Source organism: Cryptomeria japonica, chromosome 2 (genome assembly GCF_030272615.1).
Source record: "Cryptomeria japonica chromosome 2, Sugi_1.0, whole genome shotgun sequence".
Classification (NCBI taxonomy): Eukaryota; Viridiplantae; Streptophyta; class Pinopsida; order Cupressales; family Cupressaceae; genus Cryptomeria; species Cryptomeria japonica.
The window spans coordinates 555,908,476-555,921,959 of NC_081406.1; the positions used below are offsets into that span (position 1 = coordinate 555,908,476).

General features: G+C 38.0%; 1 protein-coding gene across 6 annotated transcripts in view; it reads right to left on the reverse strand.

The window, feature by feature from the left end:
- LOC131038032 (uncharacterized) overlaps nt 1–13,218 on the reverse strand; it is a 37,847-nt gene extending 24,629 nt beyond the window's left edge. For 5 of the 6 annotated variants that reach the window (XR_009104349.2, XR_009371585.1, XM_057970301.2 and 2 more), the window contains exons 1-3: nt 12,918–13,218; nt 12,716–12,836; nt 12,525–12,618 (exon numbers count right to left, since the gene is read on the reverse strand). Coding sequence is in view for 4 of the 6 variants with exons in the window: in XM_057970301.2 (XP_057826284.2) it covers nt 12,525–12,618; nt 12,716–12,836; nt 12,918–13,007 (305 nt within the window). In the remaining 2 variants the exon portion in view is untranslated. The remainder of the gene's footprint in view (nt 1–12,524; nt 12,619–12,715; nt 12,837–12,917) is intronic. The other variant, XM_057970300.2, reaches the window with a different exon arrangement.
- Nucleotides 13,219–13,484: the final 266 nt, after the last annotated feature.

Below are 13,484 nucleotides of genomic sequence, written 5' to 3' on the forward strand. Positions count from 1 at the left end.
TCACTCAAATATTTGGTTCAGAAGATTGTTTTTATTTTGCTCTCATTTTTATAATTTGTTTTATTCTTTGCAAAAGGTGTGCGATACATGTAAGACATATTTTTGGCAAAGGGGACAATGCAAAATTCTTTGAGGTCAGCTTTGCCATTTAAAGGAAGTCCCTATGTTTTTATTTTTGTTTTAAGAAATGGCGTCTCTAGTTCAAGCATCAAGCAAACATTGTGCAAGAAGTTTTCTTTAATGTTAAATTGTTTTTTGGAGATAAGAGTAACTTTTGAGTAGACGTTCTGCCTTGTTTCAAAACCTTGAAAACTGTGTGCTTCAGTCAAACCCAAGAATGTAAATTGCTCTAACTCCAGATAACTCTTTTATGAAGACTCTAATTTTGTGAGACTTGAGTGCTTATGTGCCATTTATATCCAGGAAAAATTAGGAATTTCAAGCTTTGTCTAGGATTCTCATACGTGGCTAAAGATCTTGGTTGTGAAATACTAAATACATAGTTCTGTGGTTTTTTCCCTTGTCAACTTGCTATTGCTTCCTCATAGGAAATAAGTCAACCGTTTTCCTTAGTGTTTCTCAGCCAACCTCTCTCATTCTTAGGCTATCCAGAGATGTGATTGCAGCAGATGCTCTTGGTTATCTTTTGAAAGCTCCTATTATGCAAGAGCAAATTAGAGGGATCTCTTAACCAGGAGGTAACCAATTACCTGATGTTCGTTTTGATGATAATTTACTCTCTTGTCTAAATTATCTCAGCAGTCATGCAGGGCACTATTCGTTGCCTAGACACTTATGAAAAAACTGCTGCAGCAATACTGAGGAAAATTGAAGGTGTTTCTAACTAGACAAGATGAGCTGCAATAGTAGCTTAATCAAAAATATGAAGTTTTAATGTCAACTGAAATAGTTTGTCACTTGGGTTAACCCTTTAGGCATTCATCTGTCTCTCTCTGATCAATGGAAGTAGAAGATTGCAAACTTCGAAAAAAACAAATTAAGACTTGAATAGCCTCAATCTCCCAATTGTCAGAAAGGTCACAGTGAATGATAGAATCCTAACAGCATGGCATGCATACCACCCCTCTTACCTCTTTCTCTCTTAGACAGTTTATAAAATGCAGCTCAAAGAGTCTGAACCAACTTGGAGAAATGGAAATTAAGCTAGGTTACCAAATCCGTAGGTTTTCAGGCCGATTCTGGGTACGATTCATTCCAGAATCAGATTCTAATTTGAACTGTCCGCAGATTTGAACACAATTTGGACTTTTACCCTTCAAAGTGTTTGTAAAGGTCACCCATCAAACCTTGAGATTTCAGGTCACAAAATGTGATCCCTACAGGATTCAAGACTTCAGAGATGATTTCAAAAATGTTTTTTTGTAACCTTTTGCTTCTATGATCCCTGGAAACCCTAAACAACAGCATTGTTTACAATTTTGCGGGTTTTATGCACCACACAGCAGCAAACAAAACACGATGAATTTTTCATGGGATGGCTGCTGGATTTCTTCAATACATAGCCTGATAGGTATTTAAACATGCTTCCAAGTTCAGGGATAAAAAATTAAAATATATGCTGCTTGATAGACCTGCTGCTAAGCTACAACAATATATTAATAACTGCTGCTAAACCATCATAATTATAATGCCCTATATAGAATTTTATTTTAATATTTTAGCTTTATATATTATAACATATGATTTACTTTTTATTTATGCACATTAATATTTATAATTTTATTCAATATAAATTATTTTTATGTATAGATACTGTAAATATATAAATATATGGTATTTCAAATTGTTGTATGTATGGTAGTATTGTTTAGCATGATCATTTGAATTTAAATTCCTGATTTTAAACTTTAAATATGTATTTATATATAATTTTTATATTTTTTTCAACCAAAACATACCCAGTCCCCAAACAAAAGATTTGTCACATGGGCATACCCCCACATACCTGTACCTGTCCGTGGTTACCATCTGGTAACTTAGAAAATAACAGAAAAGCTATCTTCAATTATGTGACAAAAGATCTTTATGATTCAACAAGACACACAGTACACAAATTACTTGCGCTCTGATATAAAAAAGGTGAATGTGAGGGTTCCTAAAGAGCATGGGCACAAGCCCCAATATATTTGGAAATGCTGAATTTGTTTCAAGCACACAGTGTTGGGGTGGAGAGTGCTTCACTGAAGTATAACAGACAAAAAAGGCTCCAATACTTGATAGTGCAAATTTTTTATCTACAAGAAGAAACTATTAACCATGTCTTTTGAAGATGTTAGAAGCAAAGTTCTTTTGAGCCTGACTTGGTTTTAAGCACAATTTTATCAATACAAAGTGTTCTACCTTCTTGAAGAAGCCCTCTTGGCTTCACGTGGATGATCAAGGATGACAGTGAATTCTTTTGGCACACAATTTTGTTGACAATTATTGGATCCTATGGAAGTCAAGACCTAAGGCTATATTACATGAGGACACCCCTCCCCTCAACTTTAGGGGAGTTGGATGAATCTCAGGCGGGATTGGCATTGCTTGCTGTTAAATGTTAATACCTCTTGGAGCAGTCAACTGTTAGTTTTTCTGTCTTTTTTAGGGATAGACTTTCCAGGTAACCCTGTTGCTAAATTGATGTTACTCTTTTGATCCCTGAATTAATACAAGATGCATTCTTTAAGAAAAAGATGTGACTAAGTGTATGCATACTTCATTGGCAAGATCAGATGGAAGGTGGAATTCACTAAGGTACAATTGGCTCCAACCACAGCTACCATTGGGTGGAATGGGAGATGAAAGTTCCAACAGAAAAGTAGTTCTGGAGCCAGCACTCTTCCCACCCAACTGCTTGACAATAGCTATAGAAAGACCCTATAGATAGTGGGTCATCCGGATTACAATGATTTTATTCTCCCCATGAGCCCTCACTCAGCTCACTTGCTCCTCTCTCAGTTCCAGGATTATGTGCTCAACCCAGATAGGGTGACTAGGGATGACTTTTTTAGGACCATTTGGCGTTTTCAGTGGTTTGGCCCTATCAAAATTGAAATTGAAATCATCAACAGGTAGCTCAAGTAAAATTTACAACATTTTATTAGAAAGAATAGCGTCCAATCACCAATTTAAATTTCTGTTAGACTTTGAATCGTTGTTAGTCGATTTGAACTTCTGTTGCAACATATACAAATTCACAAACAAAATCATGGGTTACTGTTTACAAACTTGATGAATTCAAGAACAATGTGTTATTTGCAGTTGTTCAAGATATTCTTCAAAGTTCAAAGTCAAAAAATTTCACCCAAAAAAAAAATTTAAATGATGAATTATGCTTCCTTTCAGCTGTTATACCAAGAAGTAAGCATAAATATCCAATGGAAAGAAACTGAAATCAAGCTCTAATTGGACAAGAGAAATATGAAACAGAATGCACATGAAAAGAAACAAAGTACAATATCACATACAAAACTTGACACCTTGTTTGCTCTGGAGAAACTCATCTTGGGAAAAAAAAGACTTAGTTGAAATTTACAGATAAGACAAAACAAATCTCCAAAATGGAGGAACTTAGCGATAAATCATCACAACCTCAGTCCATGAAGCCTTCATAGTACACATACACTCGCAACTCCAGTTTCAGCCCTTTCACAACCTTTCTAAAGTTGAATTCTGCTTAAGACTGCCAAAAGGAACCGGCACCCCTCTCATTAGAAAGGTTATATTCAATCCCTAAATTATGATGAATAAATATCAGGTTTATCCTAAAATACAAGACTAACCTTGGAATTGGAACACCCATAATTCCTACTACCACCCAGCCAAGTGTAAGAGTTGTATGATAACTCCTAGATGGATTTGTAGGCCAGCAACTCCACCCTGCTAATATTTTTCCCAAAACCTGTCAGAACACCTTCCGTGCTACTCTCCCTAGCGTACTGTTGGTGTCTGTTTTATCATCTACCAAACATTAGGATAGGATACCCGAAGGTATTCTATCCTCTCCTGAAAAATCACTACTGATTCCAAGGTCTATATGTGCGAACAAGCGACTTTAGTGGAATAGCTTCTTGGGTAGTGTATGCTGAAATTTCAAGGGGGACTTACGTTTGACAAGTATCTTGAACTGCTGGACTTAGATGGATTTAGCAATTTTAGGCTCTTCTTTTTGGGGGGGGGAATTTTCTGGGATTTAGACTTTCAAAAGAAAGGGAAAAAGGGATAGAGTTTAGGAAGGCTAATCTAATCCTTCGAATTCTGGAGACGGTGTCAATTGGGTGCTCTCGAGAGCCAAACCTTGCTTCCCCACACTAGGAACAACTACAAAAGGCCGGTGCAATCTTCAATGGGTTGTGCTTATGATCGAGATGTTGGGATGCACAGAGGATGGGCTCAGACTAACTTTGCACGGTGAGATGGAAATCATCCATACACCAAAAGTATGAGCAGAGATACACCATCAATTGACACTTATCAAATCCTTCATTCGAATCAACAACAATGAAAGCAAATCTAAGTTAATTTTAACTAAGTGTTGAGGCAATTGAAACCATGCAAATCATTCAAATAATAGAGATTACAAAGCAATGCACATGCAATATATTATCTAGAAATGACCTTAAGCAACAATACATCAAAAACCTCACCCTCTCCAAATGAGAGGAGGCAACCTTATATAGCTTCAAGAATAAATGAACGGCCAAGATCAAACAGTGATCAAGGGCCCAGATTGAAAGCTATAAACCCTAATTAGGGTTTCCCAAAACTAACTACCCTCGACCAATTACATTTGGGACACTTGTCCTTCTTGCTAAATATGAACCATCAGTGAAAATAGAAGGTTGTTGCATTGTGAAGTGTGCCCTTCTAGAAGCTTCTTGATAAGTCATGTTCATCGAACCTGGACATGCTGACTTGGAGCGATCTGATTGGTTGGAAAATGACGAGGCGCCACCTCAACATGTTGGATGTCTTCCTTGAATTCTCCAATTTGTGTCAAGAAATCGTCTAAGTATGGAAATTTGATTCCTTCTTGTCGCCATTTGATTCTGCTTGGGAGCTTGTCTTTTTAATTCCTTCAAGAGATGAAATCCTTCAAGAAGTTGGAAGTTTATTTAACTTTCCCATATTTTCACCAAGTCTGAGAACTTTTCTTTCTTGATGCCTTGAGATTCTTTCAAGTGCCTCGAATTTGGAGAAGAAATCTCTTTGCAAAGTATTTCTCAGACTTAGCCAAATTTTGTCCCTCTCTATGCTCGAGCGAACCTTGCTCATGGTCCCGTTTTCAATTCTGAAATTGGCTCAAAACTCCATTTGTGTTTTCTGTGATGATCCAGCCTTCAGTTGCCAATTTATGTTGCGTGGGAGGAGGGTTAAAAAGCTCTGGGTAACCCCTTGCAAATATGAAATGATGGGATCAAGTTGTTCAGGCATTCACTGTGATCATGTCCTTCTCGATACCCTGACATGCCTTCAACATTTCCCATACTTAGCCAAATTTTGGCTATCTTCACGCCCGAATGAACCTTGCCTATGAGCTCCAACTGCGATCTCTATGATGATCCCGCTTCTATTTCCTCCTGCGACCTATAAAACCAAAAGAAAATAAGTTAGAAATCTATCTTGGATTAAAGAAAATCAAGGCTGGGAACGGCAAAGTGTTTGGAAAATTTCACTTCATTTTCATACTTAGCCATGAGAATGGGATTTTCACATGTAAATTCTCCAACCTTCAAGATAACTGTGATCACAATCCAACACCAAGTGTTATAACTCCGAAAATTTCTTATACTTAGCCAAAAAAAATGATTTTCCTCCCTTAGAAATTCGAACAAATTTACTAAAAATCATTTCTCAAACTCTGGAAAAACTCAGAAAATACATAAATCTGCATCATGAATTTAATTTCACCTTCAAAAATACTCAAAAATTCAGGAGAGATTCAATAATTCGTCCTCATATTGGTTGTCTTTCTCCAAAAATCTGTGAAACTTTTGTCAAAAAAGTTTATCCATCTTCCAGCAATATCCAAAACTTTCTCCAGATGAACTCCAAACTGAAAGTATTTTACTATGCTCTCCTTAATATTTTCGAACTTCTTGGTGTAGAAATGAAGTTTACAACGAAGTATTTGTAAATAAAGTTAAATCCTCAATCAAAAACCCTTAAAATCTTCCAAATCATGTTTCCAATTTTAACTTCATTCTTTTGGAAAGTGTTGTCATGTTTCCAAATTCAAAGAAAATATCTTCCAAAAGTTTCCAATTTGGCTACAAGTTTGAAATATTTATTAATCTTCCAATATTCTCTTTTTAAAAAAACTTTCCATTTTGGATTTAAGTTCGAAATCCTTATCAATCTTCCAATATTCTCCTTTTGAAAACTTTCTATTTTGGATTTAAGTTCGAAATCTTGAAGGATTTTCATGACATCACTTTGTATTTTCATTGATTCTGTTTGACTGTTATGTGTAGGCGGACTTTTGGAGGCTTACCTTCATCTTCCTCAAACTTGGGCAGACTTTCCTTACCTCTCCAAGGCATGGCGGGGTTTGAGAAGGCTCTTCAACATCATACTTAGCATCTACTTCCTTGGGCGGAGTTTTGAAGGGTCCCTTCAACATGGAGGGTGGACTTTGAGCAAAGATCAATCAAGGCGAATTTTTAGCTAAGGCATAGGGTGGACTTTGGAACACACCCCCTAGGCGAACTTCTAAGACATCTCCAACATGGGCGGACTTCTAGACCTTTGCATCATTTTGCTAGGGTAGGGCGGAGTTTTGATGGGTCTCCAACATAGGGGGGACTTTGGACTTCACCCCTTGGGCACCCCACACACATGGCAGACTTTAGAGTGTTGGCCATCATGGCCTCTTCCAAAACATGGCGGACTTTGAAGGGTTGGCCACCAACATGGTAGGATAGGGCGGAGTTTCAAGGCCATTCACTCAGCAACACCTTGGGCGGAGTTTTGGTGAGTCCCCTTAGGCATGGCGGACTTTGGTGGCACCTCCTACATGGCTCTCGAACCTTTGGTGGACTTTAGACTTGGCTCCATCAAGGCGAAATTTTGGCTAAGGCATGGGGCGGACTTTGAAGGCCTCTAGACTTGGCTCCATCAAGGCGAAATTTTGACTAAGGCATGGGGCGGACTTTGAAGGCCTCTCCTCATGGCTCTCTTTACCCTTGGCGGACTTTGGAGGTCTCTCCTACATGGCCTTGAAGACCTTGGGCGGACTTTAGCCTTTGCTCCTTCATGGCGAAATTTTGGCTAAGGCATGGGGCGGACTTTAGACATTGCTCCTTCATGGCCTCCATCAAGGTGTAAATTTGACTAAGGCATGGGGCGGACTTTGAAGTTAGCTCCCACATGACCTCTCTTCTTGGGCGGACTTTGGTGAGTGTTCCTTCATGGCCTCCATCAAGGTACAAATTTAACTAAGGCATGGGGCGGACTTTGAAGGTCCCTCCTCATGACTCTCCTAAGGCATGGCGGACTTTGAAGTTAGCTCCCACATGACCTCTCTTCTTGGGCGGACTTTGGACAAGGCTTCTCCATCACTTGGCATGCTTGGGCAGACTTTAAAGAGTGTTCCCACCTTGGGCGGACTTTGAGGCACTTTCCACCTTGAGCGGACTTTGAGGCACTCTCCACATGCTTGGGCGGACTTTGAAGAGTGCTCCCACATGACCTCCCAACCCATGGCGGACTTTGAAGGTCTCTCAAGAGGGCGGACTATATATGAAATATAACATTTAAGTATAAGTGGTATTATACTTTAAGTTATATTTCATATATATTGTCAGGATGTTTGAGAGTGGTTTCGAGCCTCTAGGACTAATAATGCAAAATCTAGTTTTTGGAGGATTCTCCAATTTTCCAGACTTAGTCAAATTTCACGATCAGGATGACATTCCAGACTTAGCCAAATTTCAGGACATTTGAGGATCGGGATGATTTTTCAAGCTGATTATCCTTTGAAGGTGCCATGACCCCCTAAAATATAGGAACTTAGCTTTTTGGGTCAAAACTTGAAAATTTTGGATCGCGGTCGGAGCAGGTCAGTGGTACAAGTGTAAACCCTAGGTTTGCATCCCGAAAAAGCAAAAAGCCTAAACCTAGGGATTTAGCTTTTTTAGGTCAAAACTTGGAATTTTCGAGTTTCGGTCGAAGCTGGTCAATGGTGCAAGTATAAACCCTAGGTTTGCATCCCGAAAAAGCAAAAAAAGCCTAAAATCTAGGGATTTAGCTTTTTTAGATCAAAACTTGGAATTTTCGAGTTCCGATCAAAGCAGGTCAGTGGTGCAAGTGTAAACCCTAGGTTTGCATCCCGAAAAAGCAAAAAGCAGACATCCCTAAAAAATAGGGAAAACTTTCTAAAAATAGCCATACCGGAGATTGGGCTAAAAACGCCAAAAATGAAACTTCCTAAAAAATAGGAAAAAGCAAAAAAGCAAACTTTCTAAAAATAGAAAGTTGTCCAAATTCGTCCAAATCAATTGCAATCTTCGTCCTTTGGCCTCTCTAAGCACTCTAGTGGTGTTCGCATTTCGGAATCACATAACTTGCAAAAACTAACTTTCAATCCTCAGGCCTGAAATGCTCTGAATTGGACAAGGCTTGGTGAAACTGCAGCAAAAGGTCATAGGACACTAACAAAAACCCTAGAAAGCAGGAAAAGAGAGGGTCCCCATTTGCAATGGGGCGATGTGTGAAAAAGGTCACAACACGTACTTGGTTGGACATCAATAGAGTTATGTAAGAATTAGCATGTTCAGTTAGGTTGTTTTTGATCTAGGTGGATTCTCCAAATACAATTCTAAGGGTAATGGTAAGTCGATTCTCATGATTTACAGTACTTCTGGATGCTCTCCTGATGTTTACAGTATCATGAATCCATCTACACCAGATGCTGCACAACCTTTTTCAGTGATATGAGACAATCTATGCAGATATGATACGGCACCATGGAGGTGAACACCAATCCTTCTGTGACCTTTGTCATCAATTTAGTCTGGGTTTTAACAATTACAGAGCAGACCACTAAGGTCCACTAATAACATCTGGCACCACCAATTGCCAACAACAGTGTGGCCATTGTCCAGGAAAGGGTAAAGCCCTCTGTATGACTCGACAGATTCCCCTTGTGGGTTCAAGGGTTGTTGCCTTGTAGACAAGATTCGACCAGTGTATTTTGACACCATTCAGTGCTACCTGACAAAAGGCAAAGAGTCGTAAAGAAGCTCAAATATTTCAATTCCATGTTGGTTCTTTAGTATCTGTGGCTCTGTAACAATATGTATGCATTTGTATGATCAGGTAGACATAGACAATCTCCTTCAGAGAAAAACTTCCTTTGACATACCTTTGAAATCAATGACAACTTCTGTTCAACAGTGGCATGCATGAAAACTGCATGCAAAGTTTTCATAATCATGTGACAGATTGTTAAGAAGATTAATTACATACTTTGAATCCTTCTTTTCTTGGCCTCTAGTTGCCTCATGTTTGTGTGGATCCTGTTGAATTGATAGAGAAAATTTTCAACATAGTCAAATTTAGTGAGCTTGAGGGTGTACAGTCCTGTCTCTAGTTGAATGATTTGAGAATTGTTGCCGATTTGAACAAATCCTTGAATTTGTTCCATAGCTTGGCTAGGTCAATCTCTTTAATACAATGGTACCTGATTTTGCTATCCAGAAGAAGTCTAATGATTTCATGAGTCTTCTTTCTGCATCGCCTCAACTTGGTTGTGTCCTCTGGAATTAGATTATATTTGGAAATGAACATCCATAGCCCTTGAAGTTTGGATTAGGCTTCCAACAAAGCTTCTTTTGATTGAAGTAAGACTTCATTGTCTCTACTGCCTTGATGCAGAATTAACTGATGAACCCACACCAATGTGTAGAGGACGAAAAAAATTGCCCAATGAAAAAGAGGCCTGAAACACTTCCATATAACAAAGTTATGGCCTTTGGAAGTTTCAGCCTAAAGCTAGAAAATTTGCACCATATTAGCTTGTAAAAGGAATGTTGGTGTCACTTGGCAAATTGAAATTCTAATTTTCTCTTGATGCAAAAATTGCTACGAATGTGGCAACTGCTGCTGACACAGTGGTTGTTTATAGGCATACGATTGATATGGTGATTGGTGAGAGGTTTGATAAATAGATGAATCTAATAAGTTGTTGAGAAGTGGCCATTATTTATTGGCCAATAAAAATATTTAAAAACTTAACTTATCCTAGGCAACTTGGTTTGCCAGGAGACTTGAAACTGGATCAATTGGGTTGCAGTCTCAACATAATGCTGGTAGCCAAGAATCTGCCCTTTGTTGAAAAAAGGGACGGTGAGTCTTTCATTGAGGAACCCTCTATGGGGCTTGAGGGGCTGACAAGGAAGACTTGGTGGCAAAGTCAGTTGGGTATCAGCAAGGAGGTTGGGTTAGGGAGATGACAAGGAGGTGGACAATACAAAGGTTGGTGAGGAAGGCCTTGTGAGGGTGCGGGCAAGGAATACAGTGGGAAATCCAAATGCCTGGGTTTGAATCATGTCTGCAGGATGTGAGTAACCTATGCTAACTACCAACCTACCTTGTCACTAGGTTAGAAGCTTGAAGTTGAAAGGAGAAAAGGATGATAGTGATAGAAAATTGAAAGCCCCAAATCAAAGGCATTTGATAAAGTTAATTTTTTTGCCATTTAAACAAAACTTTCAACACAGACTTGGAGGGCTTGGAGTTAAAATCATAAAATGTGCAAAAAGGAGATCCCCACTTTCCCACACAACCCCTCCCCTTGCACTTTCATAACAAATCTGGAATTCCAACAGATTTGAAAAAACTAAGCCAATTGTCTAGTAGAGTAAATTTAAAATTTGTCGAATTTTTAGATTTAACAGTAAGCTAGCAAATATATAGACTAGGGCAGTGAAACTTCATGCATAAATTGCTCGTAGTGATCCAAACAAACCCTTTCATTGAAAGCAGAACATGATATTGAGGAGATTGACACACTTGCTACGGTACCATGTAAAAAAATGCCCTAGAAAGAAAGTGACATAAGATTCAAATCAATGAAAACCTGACAGAACTTGATAAAGCCATTAGGCAAAAGCTGCAAAACGCTTTGCATATCTAATATGAATGAACAAGATGAAAGGCAAATAGGTTGGTATGGGTATTTATACACATCCAAAATCGTTAATATGTGACAGAGCTGATTTGATACAAAAAAATATAGCACATTATTATAAGCAGCCTTAGGGTTGACTAAACATAATAAAAAGTTAAAGTTAAGATGATCAGAGGGAAGATTGAGAAGATCAAGAGAATTAGCTGAGCACATGACTATAAAGTGGATATTGCTAATATAATTTAGCACTTTCTATGTGACATGAACTCTTATGTATGATAAGAATTTATGTCTTCAAATAACAAATGTGTGCATGACAACCTCAACTTATGCAGCAACAAAGCAGGCATTGCAACAAGAAACAATTGTGACAATCATATATTTTTTTGTGCAGGCTTCTCAGCTATAAACTTTGTAAGTAATATAATTCAGTTTATCAGTAAGTCATTGGAAAGTACGAAATATAGCATCACACTTCATCCCCCTTGGATTCATTTCTCTTACACATTAAAGACAGGACCAGATGCTAGAAGTTTTGCTGAGTCTCAATCACCATTGATGGCTCCAGCTTGCTCGATAGTCCCTCCAGCTAAGCTAAGATGTGCCTCGAACAAGGACACTGGGTGGGAATACTGGCTAGAAAATAATGAAGGACATTACATCCGCAAGGAATGCAAATTTATGGATCGTAAATATCCACATAATGGGAAATATTTAAAAATGCAACTTGCAGCAATCATCCCAGAGAAGAAAATATAAGAGATTCTCTGCATTAAACTTGCCATTAAAAAGCAACATATAAGAAAACAGTCTTATTGAAATGGATGAGCCAACAAAACCATGTCCCACTAGAGCTTGTTACGGTAAATTGAATTCCTTTCTCAAAAGTTAACTAATCAGTACTAGGCTGAAAGGCTCTCAGATTTCGAGCATCTTCATTATTTTTCAACAAATGTCAGCTGCTCAAGGTAAGAACTTACAAGTTAAAACTTTAAATGCTTTACAAATCCACTTCGTTGAATTTTTGGGCTTTAAGTACCTCGTGTATAAGGTTCAAATTTAAGAGGTATAAATATTAAAATTTGATCACTGTATGGTAGGCAAAATAAAAAAGGCCCCTAATTCACACAAGAGAAGTCTCATGTGTATGGTAGCTTGGCTATGACCTTAAAAACCACCTTTACCTTTTATAGTCATTTACAGTGGAGCATTCAATTGGGTACTTGCAATTTAATTGAGCTAAGCACAACGCATTAAACAATCTTAATGCAATCCATCCACACTTTCAAATACCAGAAGAAACGCATATATGGCCTTTTAACAGAAAACGTACTACAGCCATACTGGGTTTATGGTAATTACAAAAAGAGAAAAGGGCAGTAAAATTGACCTTTGACCATATAAACTGTCCCAAACCTCAGAAAGCTCGTCATCACTAGCCAATTCAAGCACTGCTCGAAGCTCTCGGTCAAAAGTAGGTGTCACTGCAGATACCCACAGAGCATAAAACAGCTTACAGACCTAAAACAAAATATACTACTATTGCCCCATATGTTAAAAAAATAAGCTACTACAACATACCTGTACTTAGTTTTGCAGCTTCTATCTGCGTTAGTTTACGAACCCTTGAAGTATGCCGATGGACCTGAACCGTGCAGGGGTTCCCATAAGTTGAAGATGATAGCCCACACAAATTCGGAGCCTGATACATGAAATTTAACAGTTATGTTAGAGGCTGCTTACTGTACTTAAGATTAGAGAATTAATGGATGTAGAAAAATACCCAAATGGCAACCTTATCTTTGCATGGATGATCTATTTGGTGAAATTTAGGAAGAAAAGCACGGGGGAGGGAGATGGCCAAATCGATCATTGCAGTGCTGCCTTAGTGTATCGCCTGCAATGCCAATCGCAGTGCTGGCCAACAAATTTCCGAGACCAAAACATTTAACACATATCGACTTGAAGCAATTTTAAGACACAACAAATCTCCATCTGCATAGAGATGACAGATGCTTGGTTGGCACTTTTCTTCCTAGTTTGACAGTCATGTTTTTGTTTATTTCGAAGTAAACCACAAAAATTATTTGGTATTGCGCACAATAGTAATTTGTTATAATTGCTTGGCGAACAAATTATCCTTATTTTTTAGATTAGAAACTAATTTTGTCATTTGGAAGCTTTTCTTCAAACTTTAATTTGTACTGCTATCCTTTATTCACATCTGATCATTATAAAACGTCATAATTTATTTATAAAATAAAAATTAATTAGATGATTACATAATGACAATATATAATAGTAATATTTAAAATACATATAAAGATATATGAAAAAATATGTTAAATAA